At 40.0% G+C, this 19,623-nt stretch overlaps 1 protein-coding gene and 1 long non-coding RNA gene across 4 annotated transcripts in view; one reads left to right on the top strand and one right to left on the bottom strand.

Moving 5' to 3' along the window:
- Positions 1-41: 41 nt before the first annotated feature.
- On the top strand, positions 42-17,823 carry LOC104604798 (dynamin-related protein 5A-like). Of its 2 annotated transcripts, XM_010269336.3 has the most exons (16): positions 42-477; positions 1,497-1,560; positions 1,721-1,825; positions 2,187-2,288; positions 8,766-8,816; positions 8,933-8,994; positions 11,844-11,934; positions 12,257-12,321; positions 12,635-12,829; positions 13,040-13,159; positions 13,630-13,700; positions 13,798-14,023; positions 14,822-14,872; positions 16,047-16,275; positions 16,843-16,982; positions 17,284-17,823. In XM_010269336.3, the coding sequence occupies exons 1-16, from the start codon at positions 349-351 to the stop codon at positions 17,410-17,412; spliced, it is 1,830 nt and encodes a 609-aa protein (XP_010267638.1). In that variant the 5' UTR covers positions 42-348; the 3' UTR covers positions 17,413-17,823. The 2 variants fall into 2 exon arrangements, with proteins under 2 accessions (XP_010267638.1, XP_088752225.1); XM_088896099.1 differs by lacking the exon at positions 1,497-1,560.
- LOC148804479 (uncharacterized) overlaps positions 13,709-19,623 on the bottom strand; it is a 35,908-nt gene continuing 29,993 nt past the window's right edge. Inside the window, exons 2-3 of one of the 2 annotated variants that reach the window (XR_016081017.1) lie at positions 13,932-14,012; positions 13,709-13,844 (exon numbers count right to left, since the gene is read on the bottom strand). This is a non-coding gene — a long non-coding RNA (uncharacterized LOC148804479). Of the gene's footprint in view, positions 13,853-13,931; positions 14,013-19,623 lie in introns of both variants that reach the window. The other variant, XR_016081016.1, reaches the window with a different exon arrangement.

Here is a 19,623-nt window from a genome sequence, read left to right on the forward strand (position 1 = left end):
GAGCTCAGTGTTTAGTACTAGGATTCGAAATGATTGGAAACGTGGGGGTGGTCAGACATCATCGTTGCTCGTTGCCCGTTGCCTCCCGACTCCTGAGTCCTGATACAAAACCCAAACGCTTCATCAAAATAAATAATACACGATTTCAATCAAACTTGAAAATATAAAGAACTCGGGTTGTTAGCCAAATGCATTCTTCAAGCTTATTCTCCTGATCTCCCCCTTCTTTTTATCCGGCCGAAGCGCCACAATCTCCTCTATTGCCATTTTCCCTGATAAAATTCCTTTTCAAATTCGTTTTTCCCATTCTTTTTTTTCGTTTTTGTTTTCTGAGAACGAGGGGAGAACATGGACAATTTGATCTCTTTGGTGAACAAGTTGCAGAGGGCTTGTACGGCTCTGGGAGACCATGGTGAAGAGAGTGCATTGCCGACTTTATGGGATTCGTTGCCGGCAATCGCTGTCGTCGGAGGACAGGTCAGCTCGACCCCCCTCTCTCTAGTCTCATTTTAAAGTATCTGTCGGTTGATTTTATTTTCGTCGATATTGAAGGATCTATCTGGGTTAGATGCATTGTTTTGTTCGTTTGAATATTCTTGTTTTCTTATGCGGAATCTAGCCGAACGTTAAGCTTTCTTCTTTTATATTCTCAAATACTTCAATTTGTTGAGTTCATGGTTTGCACTGATTCAGGTTGCATGTTTTTATTGAGTTCTAATTTATCGATAACTTTTGTATTGAATATCTTGACTGTATCACGTGGCGGAATTATAGGTTTTGGTAACTGCAGTGTGTTTGTTGTATCCGCAAGAGGATCAAATTTGAACTATGTTTACAAGGTCATGCCCTTAACTTTTTGAAGTTGCGTCCTTAGGTTAACGAATCCCTGGTTACTAGTCCTATGACCCTGTGTAGAGACATAATCGCATAATTCAAATTCGATCCTCTTGAAGGTAATTTTTGCTCTAGTTCCTGTAAAGTAGATATCACTTGTAAAACTTTGTAGTAAGTGGTAACATGGTAAGCCCTGAAAGATGAAATTTGAGGAATAGTTTGTTCTGATATTTTGGAGTCGGATGTTAACCTCACCTGTTGTATATCTGTCATATTCCATTCTGTTCCATGGCCAACACATCTAGGTTTTTTTTTTTTTTTTCAAATTCTCTGTTCACTTGAACCGAATGCTAAATGCGAAGTGGTTTTATTTTTTCCTAATATGGAATAATGGAAGTGCAACTTAAGGTATTTATAGTCATGTACCAAAGATGTGTGGTTGTCTTCTCACAATTACACTGTTAAAACTAGTATTCAGGAAGGATGGTTGTTGTAATTTTCCCGTATACTACTAATTAATGGCACATAATAAAGCTATTCTTTCTACCAAACCCCTTGCATCTGTCCCTCCCCAAACCCCGCATTGGTGGGAGCCTAGCCTCATGCACTGGGCTGCCCTTTATATATTTACTTTCTTCTTATGCTTCTGTAACATTCTCTAGAGCTCTGGTAAGTCTTCAGTGTTGGAGAGCATTGTTGGAAAGGACTTCTTGCCCCGTGGATCTGGTAATTTGTTGTCCTATTACTTTACTTTTATCATGTATCACTTCATTTACAATTAGTGAGTTAATTTTCTCAGTCCTTTTGCAACTTCTTCATTTTCATATACACTTTTTCTTTGGTCTCTTAAATGCTAGAGAAATGATACAAACAAAACTTTATGCAGGAATTGTTACTCGGCGTCCCCTTGTCTTACAGCTTCATAAAATAGATGAAGGAAGAGAGTATGCAGAGTTCCTTCACCTCTCAAGAAAGAGGTTCACTGATTTTGGTAATTGTTATTTTTTTTTTGGAAGCAAAGTAGTGCATTCATATTTTTGCCTTTTAAACATTCTTATTTGTGTAGCCAATAGCTAATATTTTCAATTTCTGACTTAAGGCTATGTTTGGCTTGAAGGAAAAGGTAGGGTACGGAAGGGAAAGACAGGAAAACCAATACAAGATTTGTAAAGGTCTCCCTACCTTTCCCTTCCTTTCCCTACATTTTCCTTCAAACCAAACATAGCCTAAGTGTTTCATAGTACTAGTTTCTGTTTTGGTAATACTATATCTTTCTCTAGTGCATGTAACATCTTTGTTTTACCATCTATTATCTTTTTGCCTCATATGTACTATTAATGATCTTCATGTAGCTGCTGTAAGGAAGGAGATCTCAGATGAGACAGATAGAGAAACAGGGCGCAGCAAACAGGTCTCCAGTGTTCCTATCCATCTCAGTATCTATTCTCCTAATGGTGAGACATGGGTTTTCTCCCTTTCTCCTTTTCTTCTTCTTTTCTTTCTTTCTGGGGCCACAATCCCTAGTTTCTTGAAGATGGTCACACTGTCTATCTTTGCTGCCAAAATCAGAATACAATTAAATTATTAGTGTTGAAGTTTGACCTGCCATAGAATTCTGTCTTGTTCGTTGACTGTAGAGTAAAGTAGACAGCAAGAAGTAGGAGAGGAAAGAAGAAAAGAGAGAAGAGAGAAAAGAGAGAAAGGCTGGTTCGAATTAGGGAAAAAAGTTAATCCCTTGATTCGGCCAGACCTGTTATTATATTATTAACTTATTGGAAAAGACTTGAGTGCCCTTCTTTAAGTAAGAGGCACTCGAACTAATATAACAGTACACATCAGCATTCTCAACAAGTACAAAGACTGAAATACCCCTTCACTAACACCACTAACACTCCCCCTCAAGCTGGTGAGTATATATCATATAATCCCAGCTTGTTACATATGTAGTCCACTCTCCCCCGACTCAAGCCTTTTGTAAACAAGTCTGCCCACTGGTTTCCCGTACTAACATATGCAGTTTCTATCACCCCATTCAGCACCTTCTCTCTCACAAAATGACAGTCAACTTCGATGTGCTTGGTTCTTTCATGAAACACTGGATTGGAAGAGATATGAACCGCTGCCTGATTGTCACAATAGAGCTTCATTGGAGTACTGATGTCATATCCTATCTCCTGTAGAAGGTTCCTCAGCCACACTAGTTCACAAGCAGTATGTGCCATGGCCCTATATTCTGCTTCTGCACTGCTTCTTGCCACAACTGTTTGCTTCTTACTTTTCCATGTTACCAGGTTACCCCCCAGAAAGGTGCAATAGCCTGTGGTAGATCGTTTATCAGACATAGAACCTGCCCAATCAGCATCGGTGTATCCTTCTACTACCAGTTTTCCACCACTTCTGTACAGCAAACCACGACCAGGAGCTCCTTTCAGATACCTCACAATCCTTAGCACTGCATTCCAATGTGGGACCAAAGGTTTCTGCATGAACTGACTCACCACACTAACCGCAAATGAAATATCTGGCCGAGTAATGGTTAGATAGTTTAGTTTGCCTACAAGTCATCGGTATCTGCCAGGCTCTTCAAACACTTCACCTATATCACTGCTCAGCCTCGTATTTGTTTCCATAGGTGTCTCAGCCGGTTTGGTACCCAACAATCATGTTTCTTCCAGTAAATCAAGCACATATTTCCTCTGGCACAAATTAATGCCATGCTTAGATCGTGCTACCTCTATGCCCAAAAAGTATTTCAACTTGCCAAGGTCCTTTGTCTGAAAGTGTTCTTGTAGGAATGCTTTCAATCTGTCAATGCCCATTTTATCATTCCCAGTCACAACGATATCATCCACATACACCACCAATATTATTTTACCTGCCGAAGAGTCAAGACTGTAGACAGAGTGATCAACTTGGCACTGTTTCATACCAAACTTCTTGACCACCTCACTGAACCTACCAAACCATGCTCGAGGGGACTGTTTAAGTCCATAAATAGCCTTCTTAAGTCTGCATACCTTACCATCCTCCTCCTGAGCAACAAACCCGGGTGGTTGCTCCATGTTGACCTCCTCGAGCAAATCCCCATGCAAAAAGGCATTTTTGATATCGAGCTGATGGAGAGGCCAATCAGACATAGCTGCAAGAGAGATGACGACACGAACTGACCCTATCTTAGCAACCGGGGAGAACGTCTCCGTGTAGTCAATGCCATAGGTTTGGGAGTACCCTTTGGCAACCAGCCGCGCCTTCAAGCGCTTAACACGACCATCTGGCAAGTACTTAACACTATACACCCACTTACAACCGACAGCCTGCTTCCCAGGAGGAAGAGCGGTGAGATCCCAAGTGTGATTATGATGCAAAGCAGAGAGCTCTTCTTCCATAGCACGGCACCACTCTGGAGAGGTAAGGGCTTCCTGGACATCCTTAGGAACAACCACGGAGGATAATAAAGATATGAACTGGCGATGGGAAGCGGAGAGGTGGGTAAGTGAAACAAAATTGGAAATAGGGTGAAGGGTGCAAGTACGCTTACCTTTCCGTAAGGCAACAGGAAGATCTAGGTCGGAGGCTGGTGTCGGAGCTGGAGCTGGATCTAACGACGGTGATGAAGCTGGAGGAGCTGCAGCCGGTACACGTGGGCGATGTGTATACACGTGACGGATGGGTGGACGGTCAACCAATGGTGGCACCGGAGGCAAGGACGTAGGCATGACTGGAACCAGAGGAGGTGGATCAGCCACAGGAAGAGGAAGAGGAGGTGGTGATGTGGGGGAAGCAGCAGCACCGGACCCCACGAAGAACGGAGTAGACTCGAAGAATGTAACATCAGCACATACCAAGGAACGACGAGAACTAGGATGATAACACTTGTACCCTTTCTGAGTTCGGTAATAACCAAGGAAGATACACTTCACGGAACGTGCATCTAACTTGTCAGTCCCGGGACTCAGATTATGAACGAAGCAGACACACCCAAATACCCGAGGAGAAAGCGGAAACGGAGACATGTTGGGGAATAAGACACTAAAAGGAGAACGACCATCAAGGATAGACGTGGGCATCCGATTAATTAAGAAACAAGAGGTGAGCATTGCATCGCTCCAAAAAGTTTTGGGAACATTCATGTGGTGCATGAGGGAGCGTGCCGTTTCTACAAGATGGCGGTTCTTTCTCTCAGCAACCCCATTTTGTTACGGAGTATAGGTACATGAAGTTTGGTGTATAATGCCATGTTGGTCCAAGTATTCTCGAAAAGATGAAGACAAGTATTCACGACCATTATCAGAACGGAAAATTTTGATGTGAACACCAAATTGATTGCGGATCTCAGCATAAAATTTCTGGAAGATGGAAAATAATTCACTTCTTTCTTTCATTAAATAGAGCCACGTCATTCTTGAACAGTCATCAACAAAAATAACAAAATATCCGTATCCATTATATGACATCACTTTATAAGGACCCCAAACATCTGAATGAATTAAAGAAAAAAGACTCGACACACGGTTATCGACCCTAGAACGAAAGGGAACACGATGGTGTTTCCCAAATTGACAAGACTCACAATCTAAAACAGAAAGTTGACTCAATGAAGGGACTAAGGACTGCAACACTTTCAGCGAAGGATGACCAAATCTATAGTGCCACTGGAGAGGAGAAATGGATGACTGAAGAGCCGTTGACGTTCGTCCACCACCATCAAGATAATACAGTCCACCGGCTTCATGCCCTCCACCAATCTTCATCCCCGTCTTGAGATCCTGAAAAACACACATAGAAGGGTAAAAAGTGATGGAGCACTTAAGGGACTTGGTCAGCTTACTAACAGACATAAGATTAAATGGAAGCTTAGGTACATATAAAACAGAGGATAGGGATACAGGGTCTAGGTCAACATTACCAACACCACAGATAGATGACGTGGAGCCATTAGCAAGGGTAACAGATTGTGATGTTGAGCAATGAGTGAGAGATGAAAACACACTTGGAGTTCCCGTCATGTGATCGGAGGCTCCAGAGTCAATAATCCAGGGGTTGGGTGTGGATGCCAAACAAGCCATACCTGAGTGTGCAAAGGAAGCTGTGTTCTGTTGCGACTTGGATTGAACAAACCTCTCATACTCATCACGAGGAACACTCACCATCTCCTTGCCTGGACCATCTGAGGGAGTAGAAGGCATCAGGTCAGCTGACCGTTTCTCCTGTGTAGAGCTGAAACTGGTGTCACTAGTCATGGCATGGTTGGCCCACGTCGAGGGAGGACCATGTAAGTCATAGCAGTAGTTAATGGTATGTCCATCCAAACCACAGTGAGTACACTTCCGTGGACCCGAGCCACGTCCTCTACCACGAGCTCCCCCTGAATCTCTGCCTCCAGTACGACCACCACCACGGATATGTGTAGATCCACCACTACCACTCCTGCCAGGCTGGGTTCCTCGAGTCCCACTTCTGCCACCTCGGCCTCTTGACACTGCAAATGCTGATTTATCGGAGACATTAGAGTCCATAGATCCAATGGAAGCTCTCCGAAGACGAGCAAACACCTCCTCTAAAGATGGAAGAGCAGATCCCCCTAGTATCTGGGCTCGTACTGGTTCATACTCAGACTTCAGCCCCACCAGAAACCGTGTCACATCAAGCTGCTCTCGCTGTTGCTGTTGAACTTTGACATCTGAAGTGAGAGGATGATAGACATTTAACTCATTACGGATATTCCTCACATTGGCATAGTACTCCTCAAGGCTCTGATTTCCCTGTTGCAGATTGAAGTATTCCTGATACAGTTGATATACCCTAGTGGTATTATCCTGACCTGAATACAGTTTCTTAGCATGATCCCACACCTCTTTGGCTGTGTCAAGAAACATGAAGTTCACACTGATTTTGGGTTCCATACTATTCCACAACCATGTAATGATCTATGCATCTTCCTGTTCCCAGTCTTCATACTCCTGAGAATTAGCGGGGGGTTTCTCCTCTCTTATATGCTTCACTTTCTTCTTCGCCTTCAAAAAAACCTCTACAGACTTGGCCCAAGGGACATAATTATCTCCATTCAGTTTAATGGAGGTCATTTGGACATTCAGGTAGTCAGTAGATATCATGACACTAGGTTTACTATCACTGTTATCTGCCATTGCCGAACTCCCTTAATTCTGAGCACTGAATTAGGAGCACTACACACTGCACACTACACACAGACACTTCACCGAAATCTGCACACTGATTTCAACAGCTGAGAACTGCAACACCACAAACCCTACTCACCGAAATCTGTACACTGATTTCAGCAGTATTAAATGCTGAAACCTACAACACCACAACCCCTACTCACCGAGGTCTACACACTGATTTCAGCGATATCAAAAGCTGAAAACCACACTTGTAACACCACCAACATTAATCCACAACTATAGGAAGCTTCACCATTCAGTAGACACTATTGCCATTCGAATCACACACAAACCAGAATAAACCCTAGCATAAACCCTAGCATACTGCAATCTGAAAACCCATCATGCGAACTGTACTACACCTCTCATGTATTCCATAACAAAAAAAATTTATAAAAAAACTTTACCTCATCGCCTGAAGGCCAACCATATGAAGGGCTGAGACACCATTGCACCACACGTACCAGCCCTAACTAGGGCTTAGAAACCACAGCAACCAATCACCAACGACACAATCGGAGGCATAGAGACCTCCTAGGGAAGAGGGCGATCACTCCTTTTCAGCCCTTTTCCCAGTCTCCAACTCACAACTGAGAACCCCAAGTGAAACCCTAATTCGAATGCGCAGAAGGCAGAATTCTAGCAAGTCTGATTTGGTGAACCTAGCTCTGATACCATGTTGAAGTTTGACCTGCCATAGAATTTTGTCTTGTTCGTTGACTGTAGAGTAAAGTAGACAGCAAGAAGTAGGAGAGGAAAGAAGAAAAGAGAGAAGAGAGAAAAGAGAGAAAGGCTGGTTCGAATTAGGGAAAAAAGTTAATCCCTTGATTCGGTCAGACCTGTTATTATATTATTAACTTATTGGAAAAGACTTGAGTGCCCTTCTTTAAGTAAGAGGCACTCGAACTAATATAACAGTACACATCAGCATTCTCAACAAGTACAAAGACTGAAATACCCCTTCACTAACACCACTAACAATTAGATTGAAGAGATTACAACCAAAAGGGAGAACTAAAGCTTCGCCCCATTTCCTACAATCACATCCTATGTGAGACAGATCTTCCCAAAGAAGAAAATAGATATGGTAGCACAAAGTAATTCTTTCACCAAAAAAAAAAAAAATCTTTCATAAACAATTCTAATATGGATTTACTTACTGATTCCATTCATCTCTGCTTAAAATTCTAAATGGATTGTGTGGACCTTCTTGTTTTATTTGAACAACTATGAATTTGTTCTTTTCATGGATGACAATTTGTGTTTTTGGTTTTTTGCAAGGTATGATATTATGAAATTATGATTATGGTAGGCATCTAAATGTTTCTGCTAGGGCAGTTTTGACCTTTCTTCAATACATTTGGAGATGTATCAAGCTTATGTTTTAAATACTTTTCTTGGAAAAGTGAGAAGTTCTTGTACTAATTTTGAACGAATGCCATCATTTTTCAACTCATTTCTATCTTCTCAGATATCTAAAATGAGATCCAGATTTTTACTAGGGCAAGTTGTTGATCTTACATCCATAAAAAAATTGACCTGTTCTTTGAAGCTTTTAACTATTAACATTTTTTTTATGCATTTCACTGTGGATTACTGACCTTTTAATTTGAAAATCAATGCCAAACAAAAACTATCTTTTAGGATTATTTATCAGTCCCTTTATAATTGTCAAGTCCTTATGTGTCAATATACAGCCCCGTTATGATTTTTCCTAGTTTATCATGATTATTTTTTGTCCCTTGACAGTTGTAAACTTGACTCTGATTGATCTTCCTGGACTTACAAAAGTAGCTGTTGGTAAGTAGTCTATCATTGTTCTGACCTGTCAGCCAGTACTGAAGGTTTTCTGTTTTTTCTTCTCATGTATTTTTACTTTCTTTTAAATGGCACTTAATAATTTACTATATTGACAGAGGGTCAACCGGAAAGTATTGTGCAAGACATTGAAAATATGGTTCGCTCCTATATTGAAAAGGTAATTTCAATTTGAAATTCCTGAAACCACGGAACTTTTAGAATGTCTCACACCTCTTGACAGATTAGACTAATGCCTGTATATTACTTTAAAGACATAATTACTTGTTTTCAATGCACATTTATTGTTTATCTCAAGATGCTATTATTTAAAAAGGGTGTCTATGTTACAAGAGCATAATGGTCAAATTAGTGATGAGGTCTTAAATTATAGAACTTTTGAGCTTGTAATTCTCAGTAGGGACAATATCTAGATGAGCTTTCATAGATTTAAATAAAATTTCTTACACCTTCCATTGGATGGGATGCAACCCAAAATATCTCTCTCTCATCTCAATGTGCATATATCAAGGCCTCAAGGGCAGTGTTTTCAACCCACCGTTGACCTAACTGGTTGAACCATTCGAATCATCACCCAGCCTTGATTCTATGCCCAGTTTCTCTAAAATCCATCATTTGCTTAAAAACCGTTGATTTGGTAAAAAATCGCTCGACCTGGGTGATTGAACCATTGACTCATTCGACCCGATTACCAAGTCACGGGTTGCACACTCAATGTATGTGCAAATTTCTAAAGGCAATAACTTTGTGCTTGGATGTCCAATTGGGGTGATCTTTTTTTTTTCTTTCTTGATTTTGGGTAACTTTTCGAGGTCTATGTGCCCCAAGGTGCCTATGGATCCTTGCCCCACCAATTTCATGAAAAAAAACCCTTTTTTTGGCCTTCAATTGCAATTTTTGATATTTTTTACAAATAGAAAAGGGTAAAATACAAAAACCTCCCCTGTAGTTTAATTTTAACAAATACCTCCCCTAAACTTTTGAAAAAATCAACAGAAACCTTCCTTCCGTCACTAATCCAGACGGAAAACGTATAAAGTTACAAAATTACCCCTAACTAATTGTCAGGGCACCATTGAAAATATATTAAAATTCTAAAAATGCTTTCATTCGGTTAACATCACTCTTGCGATTTTATGAGCCTTTTTTCATAGAAAAAGAATAGAGTTTAAACCCTAACACCACTAAACACTTGCATGGCACCATCATTCAAAATATTCCATTCGCCTAAGAATATTTCCCATTTTCTAGAAACCGTTCTTCACTAGCCACTGTTCTTTACCGGAAACTGTTCTTCATTGTCTGCAATATCTAGTTCCCCCCTCGAGGAATTTTTCACCAGAGCTTTTTTTTTTTCCGTTTCTCTTGCTATGAGGATTGCATTTCATAAATAGGTGTGAGTATTCTCACCAGTATCGCATGGAAAAATAACCAAGGCTCTCAAGGACAAGAAATCAATTCCTCTTCTGTGCTGTAATTTGTTAATGTTTTCTTTTGAAGGTGTTACTAACATCATTGGTAGCTTGTAAGTTGAGTAACCAGCAGCCAACCGATAAGAAATTTGGGACCAAATAGAGTTATGCTTCATCGAATCCAAAAACACAGAAATAATAAAAGCAAAAATTCATTGAAGCCGACAAAAACCAAACCAGAGATTCAATAAATGACATTTGGTATGACCCAAAATGAGAAAAAAATGCATTCAGAAGTGTCCATAAATACATAAAACCCAAAAGCAAAACAGGGGGAAAAGTTGAACAGTGTAACAGTCAGTTTTATTTCTGATATGCAATCAAACCCAAGAATTCATCATTTGGCATTTCCGCTAGAAAACTAGTATTGTAAATCCAAGATGTGATTAAAAGATTAGGCGGCCTTTAAGTTGATTAACACACTTCTCAGCCAACCTTCCGGTGAAGAACAATCACCTGCAACAGTTCACCTTCTAATCTATAGCTAAAGTTCAAATTTTATCTGTGTTTCATGTGCATAAACCAGAAACGTTGCCTCACTTCTCCACCAGACAATTTCCAGTGGTCAAATGTTGTTTCCCTTCCTGACTGGAGTAAGTTTCAGGGCCGAAAGAGTCAACGGTGGTTGCTACCTTTTCTTGAGTCGATGGTGTTTTAAGAACGAAAGATTGAAAGAGGAGAAGATGATAAATGTTCTTCCAGGGTTCCTCTCTTCTTCGGTCGATGGAGTTTTAAACAAGGTTCCTACTTCCTAGTTAATGGAGTTCAAGAATGGGAGATTATGAGAGAAAGAGATCGACGAGAGGGTAGAATGGGTATTTGAAAAAAACTGATGTATTGGTCTAATGTTTTCCGTCCGGATTAGTGACGGAAGGGAGGTTTCTGTTGATTTTTTCATCAAGAATGGGAGATTATGAGAGAAATAGATCGATGAGAGGGTAGAATGGGTATTTGAAAAAAACCGATGTATTGGTCTAATGTTTTCTGTTTGGATTAGTGATCGAAGGGAGGTTTCTGTTGATTTTTTCAAAAGTTCAGGGGAGGTATTTGTTAAAATTAAACTACAGGGGAGGTTTTTGTATTTTACCCAATAAAAAATTAAAAACTGAATTAAAAAGCATACAGCAAATATTAAATAATACATATATTATATGTAGGTCATAATTATACATTATTTATTAATAAAATAGATCTCTATACATACCTACACACACACATATATATATATGCATATTTTTAGCATTTTTTACAAATAAAAAATTCAAACTGAATTAAAAAATGTAAATTAAACATAAAATAACATTTATATATACATATTTTACATCTAAAAGGTAATTATACATTTTTTATTGATAAAATACAGGTTTAAACATACCTATATATATGTGTGTGTGTGTGGCATGGTCTGACCCGTTTGACCTGGATGGTCGAACTGGTGACCCGCAACCCGGAGGCAAAAACAGTTCGGCCTCTGGGTCGGTTTTTAAAACATTGCTCAAAGGTATTATTTATTGAAACTTTTTCCTTTACCTTGCAGCCAAACTGTATAATATTGGCAATATCACCTGCCAATCAAGACCTTGCCACCTCTGATGCAATCAAGATCTCTCGTGAAGTAGATCCTAAAGGTAAGCCTGTTACTAAAATGTGCACAGATGTCTTTTCCAGGAAAAAGAAGAAAGGCACAAACTTTTACTTCTGTTTTGACTGATTCTCTTGCTTACTTCACCTCATTGCATTTGTTGCAAGGTTTGAGACATTAAAGTAATACCAAGGTGGTATTTGCAGCTTCTTTTAGGAATACCAATTTCTTTGTACTTTTAAGTTGTAAATTTTAAGAATTCTTTGTTCCATTATATATTATTGGCTAACAGGATGGTAGCAATTGAAATTGAATTTGAACATTCAACTAACTCTAAATCTTGGTGTTGTTTATTTTCAACCGTTCAGGGGAGAGGACATTTGGTGTTTTGACCAAGATTGATCTTATGGATAAGGGTACTGATGCAGTTGATGTAAGTGAGAGAATATGTGCCCGTTGCTTGCAATAGGGCAGTAACTAAAGGAAAAATATAAGCAGTCCTATGCCTCTCCACATACCACAATTATGTTACATAGCATCAAACACCCCTTGATTTAGGAATGTGACAGGAGGCATATTATAGTTCATATACAGGCATTCTTATCATGTCTAACATGCAAAAGTAATTAAACTGATATTTGTGTGATGATTTTTGAATTAATTCCCCCTTTTCATTGTAAGACATGGGGCATTTTAACTTTTCTGGAAGGACTGCATTCTGATTGATGTTTTGTGGCCTTCCTTAGATACTGGAAGGCAAGGCATATCGGCTACAGTTTCCCTGGATTGGTGTTGTTAATCGCTCTCAAGCTGATATCAACAAGAGTGTTGATATGATTGCTGCTCGACGAAGAGAGAGGGAATATTTTGCTAATAGTCCAGAGTACAAACATCTTGCTCAGAGAATGGGTTCTGAGCATCTAGGAAAAATGCTATCAAAGGTGTAGCAGATTTTGTTTTTCAGAGAAGATTGAGAGAGTGTACTTGTTTTATTTAGTCAATTGGTACTTCAATTCAACTCAGTTAATCTTAGTCAAAACTTTTTGGTGTTATCTTTGGCAACTTAACATAAAAATTTATTTACTTGAGTTGGGCAATTTAATGTTTTTCGGCATTGTAATTTAAATATAATATAATGATTCTTCTTGCAGCATTTGGAAACTGTAATCAAGTCCCGAATCCCAGGTATCCAGTCCCTTATCAATAAAACTATTGCTGAACTAGAAGCAGAATTGAGCCGTCTTGGGAAGCCTATTGCTGCAGATGCTGGAGTAAGTCATTGCCAATTTTCTTTTGTATCCACTTGTGCTTTTAGTTTATTGGGTCAGTTGATGGCCTACAGGTCTCCTAGTCCTGGAGGTTTTGTTGACTACTGATAAAATTGCGATGTAGAGGTGATCATGGACCGGGCTGGGCTTTAGCACCTATGATAAGGGGTAGGGCAAGGCCCAGCCTGGCCTGCACCCTGGACCTGAAATATAAACCTGGGCCCTGCCCTCCATGGACCTGGCTTCTGGGCCTATATAACTTTAAATGTGCCATATTAAATATCTATGTTATTTTATATTATATGACATATAATATAGTTATACTATATATGTAATATTATGTGTCTTATTATGGGCTGGGATAGAATTGATAACCCCTACTACTGCAATGTGTATCAGTCCTCCAGCCTCTTACCCCCCCCCCCCCGCAATACAACTTTTCTTATGGTTTTCTCATTCCTCATTTCATGCAGGGAAAGTTATACATGATAATGGAGATTTGTCGTATTTTTGATCAAATATATAAAGAGCATATTGATGGCATGTATGTAACTTATTTTTCCAATATATATATATAGTATTTACTATTTCCTCTTAGTGTCTGGATTAACCTTGCATTTTAATGCATATAATGTCTGCAGCCGCCCTGGTGGTGATAAAATCTACAATGTCTTTGACAATCAACTTCCTGCAGCTCTAAAACGATTGCAATTTGATAAGCATCTCTCAGTGGAAAATGTAAGAAAACTAATTACTGAGGCTGATGGGTACCAACCTCATTTGATAGCTCCTGAACAGGGGTACCGCCGACTCATTGAATCATCATTGGTCACTATTAGAGGGCCTGCAGAGGCAGCTGTTGATGCGGTAAAAATTAAAAACTAAAGCATATTATCTAGATTACAGAGCAACTTTTGTAAGATAGGAGAAGAATTCAACCAACAAAATGTTTGCTAGGTGTTTGATGACTTCAGTGGATATTTTACCTTTATCGCATCACCTTTGCTCCCTTTCTAGTTTTGTTTTGTTTTCTCTCTTTTCTGTCTTTTTCTGTTTGTGTTTATTAGACACCATCAGAAAGTATTTCTCACATTCTTTTGTTTGAATTCCAGGAATGGCTTTCAAAGAATTTTTGGGTTTTAGGTTAACCTGGACAGGAATCATGACCAGATTGTGGGTTGAATGGTCCGATCAAATTTTCTGAAGAAAAGAATCCTAGTTCACTGACCATTTAGGAAAGGTTCGGTTGAATGGTTTGGATTTTTAATAGTACCGAAGTGTTGGTTGTGTTTTTAAAGCCCAAAAGCAATTCTTACCAAATGTTCAAAACACTTTTTTTGGCTCAATTTTGTTTCCCACAGACCAAAGCTCAAAAGCAAAAGCTTATCCAAACAGAGTTTGGTTATCCTACTTGTTTGTTTTTTTAGTTTTTGGAAAAACAAAGTATTTAAGATGGCTTTGAAAACTGAACAGTTTGGATTGTTAATAGTATTCATATATTTTTACATCATAGCCTGTAGTGTCTGAAGTATAATAGTACAGGGGCTCCCTGTTGTCTGCTCTATTTAAATTATCTTATACATTGTGTTTTGTTGAAATGTACTCTCTACAACAATACTAAAATATTTTGCTCCTTGCAAATTTTTGTTTTTGCACAAAGTCCAGGTTCATGCTATACTGAAGGAGCTGGTTCACAAGTCAGTCAATGAAACTGCGGTAAGTTCCTTGTATGCCAAATGCTACCTTCATTTTATTGCCTTCTTGTATGATAATCTGTTGCATATAAGTCAAAACCTGTTACATGTTTTTTATGACCATGGGTTTGTAAGAGCAAAGTTGCTGACATATTTAGGAAATGGCTTCATAGCTGTACTTTGTTTTTGTAGGAATGAAAATATCAGATGCAAGATGCTCTTCTTACGTTCTAACAAGTTAGAAAACCTAATAAAGTGATGCATACATCTCACAGTTGTCCATGTTGAGTATTTTTACTGTTAACTTTGAATTCTCATATTTGCACTGGAAAGATATAATCAATGAGGTAGTACTACATATTAGAAAGTTCCATATTGGCCATTAGATAAAGCCTTATAAATTGGTCATTGAGATAAAACCTTCTGAGAGTGATGCGATTTGTTTCTTCTCTTCTTCTAGATATTGAGATAAAGCCTTATAAATTACCTTCTTACTGACAAAGGAAAAGGGGTTGTTATGTTTACATGCTATTTCTTTTATCTGGCATAGATATTTGGTTTGATCTGTTATCTAATTGATGATTATTTTTGAAACGAATTGGAAATTGGGATATCAACAAAATCTATGGTATGTGGACAACTTCTTGGTAGATTCATAGCATGTACACGTAACACTTGTTGGTGTATGTTGCATGCATGGCTGGGTGCATATTAATATGTTTGTCTTTATTGTACTGCTTGTTGATGTATGTTGCATGCATATTGTCTTTATTGTACTATATCCAAATATATTTCCTCAAAAATTCAAAATCTCATATGTATAACTCTCCCCCCCCCCCCAAAAAAAAAAAAGAAGAAAAAAGAAAAGAAAAGAAAACCTCTCTCTATCTTCCTCTCTGTTTGTTTGTTTGTCTAGTCTATCAATCCTCTTCAATTAAAAGGCCATTACCCAATGTAGGTCCCAGCTATCTGGGGTCTTGGGAGGGGTAGACTGGGTACGGTCCCAGCTATCTGGGGGTCTTGCCAGCCTGAGATTTTTCCATTACACCAAGTAATGACCATACATACATACACACACACACATATATATATATATAGTCATTACTCTGCTTCTTTTAATCCAAGTGTATCTTTATGATTTCATCTGTAACTCCTTGAATTTGTTTAATGGATTTGCTCTCTCTTGTTTCGCTCAGGAGCTAAGGCAGTACCCCACTCTCAGGGTGGAGGTTGGGAATGCAGCTTGTGAATCACTGGACAGAATGAGGGAAGAAAGCAAGAAGGCAACTCTTAAACTAGTTGACATGGAGTGTAGTTATCTGACAATTGATTTCTTCCGGAAGCTTCCCCAAGATATTGAGAAAGGAGGAAATCCAACACATTCAGTTTTTGACAGATATAATGATCCGTATCTTCGTAGAATAGGTAAGTAGTTTTTGTATAGCAGGATCTCAATGGTTCATGCAGGAATTTGTTCTGTCTAAGCCAAGATCTGGAAAGCCTGGTTCAGAGACAAACCATCTGGTGAAAGAGTGAGATATGATATAATTAAACTGGTCATTTGGATGAGTAATGACATGCTTAGTCTACCCTGTGGATTCCAAAACCTGCTAACAGGCAGGAGATACAACTAAAAATCCACTCTTCGGACTCCACCCTCTTCTTTTTTTGGAGCAAAAGGCAAAGTGGATTTTGTGAATCATGTCGCGTCTCTGTTTCCACTTTTGCCCCAGTCCAAACATGGCTTAACGGTTACTGTCCTTTAACTTTGAGGGGTTGATTTGGACTGTAATATATAGTGCCAATAGAATGGGAGATATGGGTGTTGCAGTGGGTCTCAACTCCCAATTCAATGCTAAAAAAATAACACCTCATGTACAGGCAGCTTCATCATATCAAAATCTGGGAGAATATTATCTTGATCAAATTTGGCAGGTTATTTCCATTTCCGTTGGGTTAGTGCCAATTATGAATCTTTTTTAATATAAACAGGAACAACCGTTTTGTCTTATGTCAATATGGTCTGTGCAAGCCTGCGGAACTCCATTCCTAAGTCCATTGTTTATTGTCAAGTGCGTGAATCCAAACGGTCCTTGCTTGACCATTTCTTCACTGAATTGGGTAAAAAGGAGGTGAGGAGGTTACCTGTCTCTTTTGTAAATTATTTATGTAGGCACACAAACACAGACATATGCCACACTTTCTATGCTGCATCCTGCAAGTCTTCTTTCCCTTTGCCTCAGTAGATAAAAGCTACAGGTCCTTACAGATCAATTTATATTGCATCTTCTGTTGTCCAGTAGATTGGTTCTATTATCTGACTGTTACTACCCATTGTCCTTATGCTGAAATAGCAAATACCGTTTATTCTTCTGGGAGCACATGTGGTTACTGCGGTTACGGTCTGTTGACTTTCTAAAAATGTTTTTACAGCAAAAGCAGTTGGCCTCATTATTGGATGAGGACCCTGCAGTCATGGAGCGGCGAGCTGCTCTTGCAAAGAGATTGGAGTTATACAGAAGTGCCCAGGCAGAGATCGATGCAGTTGCTTGGTCGAAGTAGATAACTAGATTTGTTCTAGGAATTCAGAGACTGGAATTTTGATTCTTTCATTCATGGTGCAGTTTGGGGTGTTGGGGGAGGGTGTCTGAAACTCTTGTAGCGGAAGGGTGAGCAGGTGGTTTGTACTAGGAATTCATGGTGCTCTTTTTTTATGTACTAGGAATTCAGAGACTGGAATTTTGATTCTTTCATTCATGGTGCAGTTTGGGGTGTTGGGGGAGGGTGTCTGAAACTCTTGTAGCGGAAGGGTGAGCAGGTGGTTTGTCATTCTTTTGAGCCTTTATAAGTTTCCTTGTCTGAACATATTTTTTACTTGTATATAGGATAATAACATGGATGGTCTTTGTTCTAGTTCTATTATCACGACAGAAGTAATGTAATCATATATGACCCTATGTGATTTATGATTGTTTAGATCTGTGAATTTTGTTGGGGCCGCACTTAAAGTTTTACTACTAATGCTACCCCTTATCTTGAGGTTTCTCCTTCAGATGTAAATGAGAAAACCCAGCCAAAAACTGCTTTTAATTTCTAAACAGCAAATAAATTCAAACGCTGTCTCCGTTAGTTTTACTTTATCTGGGTAAGTATGTTTATGCGGGCAAGTATTTATCAGCTAAAACTTGTCTGGGTAAGTGAGATTTCAGTGTTCTTGTATGTTCCAAGTTATCCTAGTAAAGAGAGTAGTGGAGGGAAAGAGCATTTATCGGCATGTGGCTAAGTTTACCAATTACATGGGTAACTGATACTCTCCAGTATCCTTGGTTATCATGGGACTCAATATAGCGATAAACAAATACAGGTGATTGTGCACGATCTGGTTCCTCCTATCTATATGGCAGCTCGGACGTCGATTGCTTTGTTGGACGGTCGAACTGTAAGAGAATGAAGCTTAGAGGACCTGAGGTAGTTTATCCGACGTGGGTGCTCCGATGCTTAAGTCAGTACTTGGTGTGTGAGTTAGGAATCTCGAATGCAAGAGTGCTAGTAAGCAATAAATCGCGCGTACCTTATGTCGTTGGGGTTGGTGCCCTTAAATAGGTGAGCTATCGTGGGTCTCACGAAATGCCTCCGAGATCTTCGACTTGCGCTGTTAGGAGTCCGTTCCGCACCAAAAGGAGGACTTCGTGCAAGCCGATAAGGATTATTGAGTCCGTCCAATTCGGACGGGATAAGGATAAGACCCACAGTAGTGCAACGTGATCCCAAAGTGCTCGGAGACAGTTGGCCCGCTTCTAGAAGATGTCTACGTGTCACATCGACAGGTTGGGCCATCACGAGCTGCTCGGACCTCGGTCTTGGCCGAGGTGCTTGAGGTACCCAAGGTGACTGGCCTGTCGAGGTGGCAGAAAGTGTCGAGTCAAGGTCCAATCATCAAGTCGCTTCCACATGTCCATACATGAGTAGGTCGAGCCAAATCACCCCTCATCATTTGCCCCCCACTCCCCGTGCTAGGGGTCCTGACCTGGTGTGGGGAGTTCGTGACGAGCTTAGGTAGATCTGGCCTGGTCTCCGTCTCGATCGAGGTCCGGTCCAAAGGTCAGACCGTGATGACCCAACTGGCTCAACCGTAAAACCAGATCACGTACCAGGGATGCACGGATGTCACTCGGATTAAAAACTCCATGAACATCAAAACGCACGCTCAACCGATTTCGACCTCAAAGGTCCCAATTTTTATAGGAGTCCTCAAATCAAACTGATATTAGCCATCCATGACCGACTAGAGTGGCTATAAATAGGGGCCTTGGGGTTCCATTTCTCCTTATCTTATTTCGAATTTCCGCGTTCTAGAGGTCACACGCTAGCTTCTAGGTTGGTCCTCTTTGTCTTGTCCCCGAGGTCGTCTCCTTTCTTCTTTCTTAGGTAAGTTGTCTTTCCTTGCCTTTGCTTCCTGTTTGAGTTCGCTTGTTTGTTTTTAGCATGCCTAGTAGTACAGGTAGCTTGATCGATATGACTAGTGAGTCCAATAGGGCCGAGGAGGGCACCTCGGTTCAAGACAGAGTCTGGCATGCCCGAGATGGTCACATCGATGCACAGCTTAGAGTCCGGTCCGAACGAGGTGGAGACCTCGGTTCAGGAGCGAAAAGCATTTAGTAAAAAGGCTTCATCTTCTCGTCGTGCTCGTCCTTCTCGGGGGCCAGATTGCTTTGGTCCTTCTATCCTAACACCCGAGAGGATTGAGGCGCTGGCTACCCATTATAAGTTCGC

Source organism: Nelumbo nucifera, chromosome 1 (assembly GCF_055504915.1).
Source record: "Nelumbo nucifera cultivar China Antique chromosome 1, China Antique-T2T, whole genome shotgun sequence".
NCBI lineage: Eukaryota > Viridiplantae > Streptophyta > Magnoliopsida > Proteales > Nelumbonaceae > Nelumbo > Nelumbo nucifera.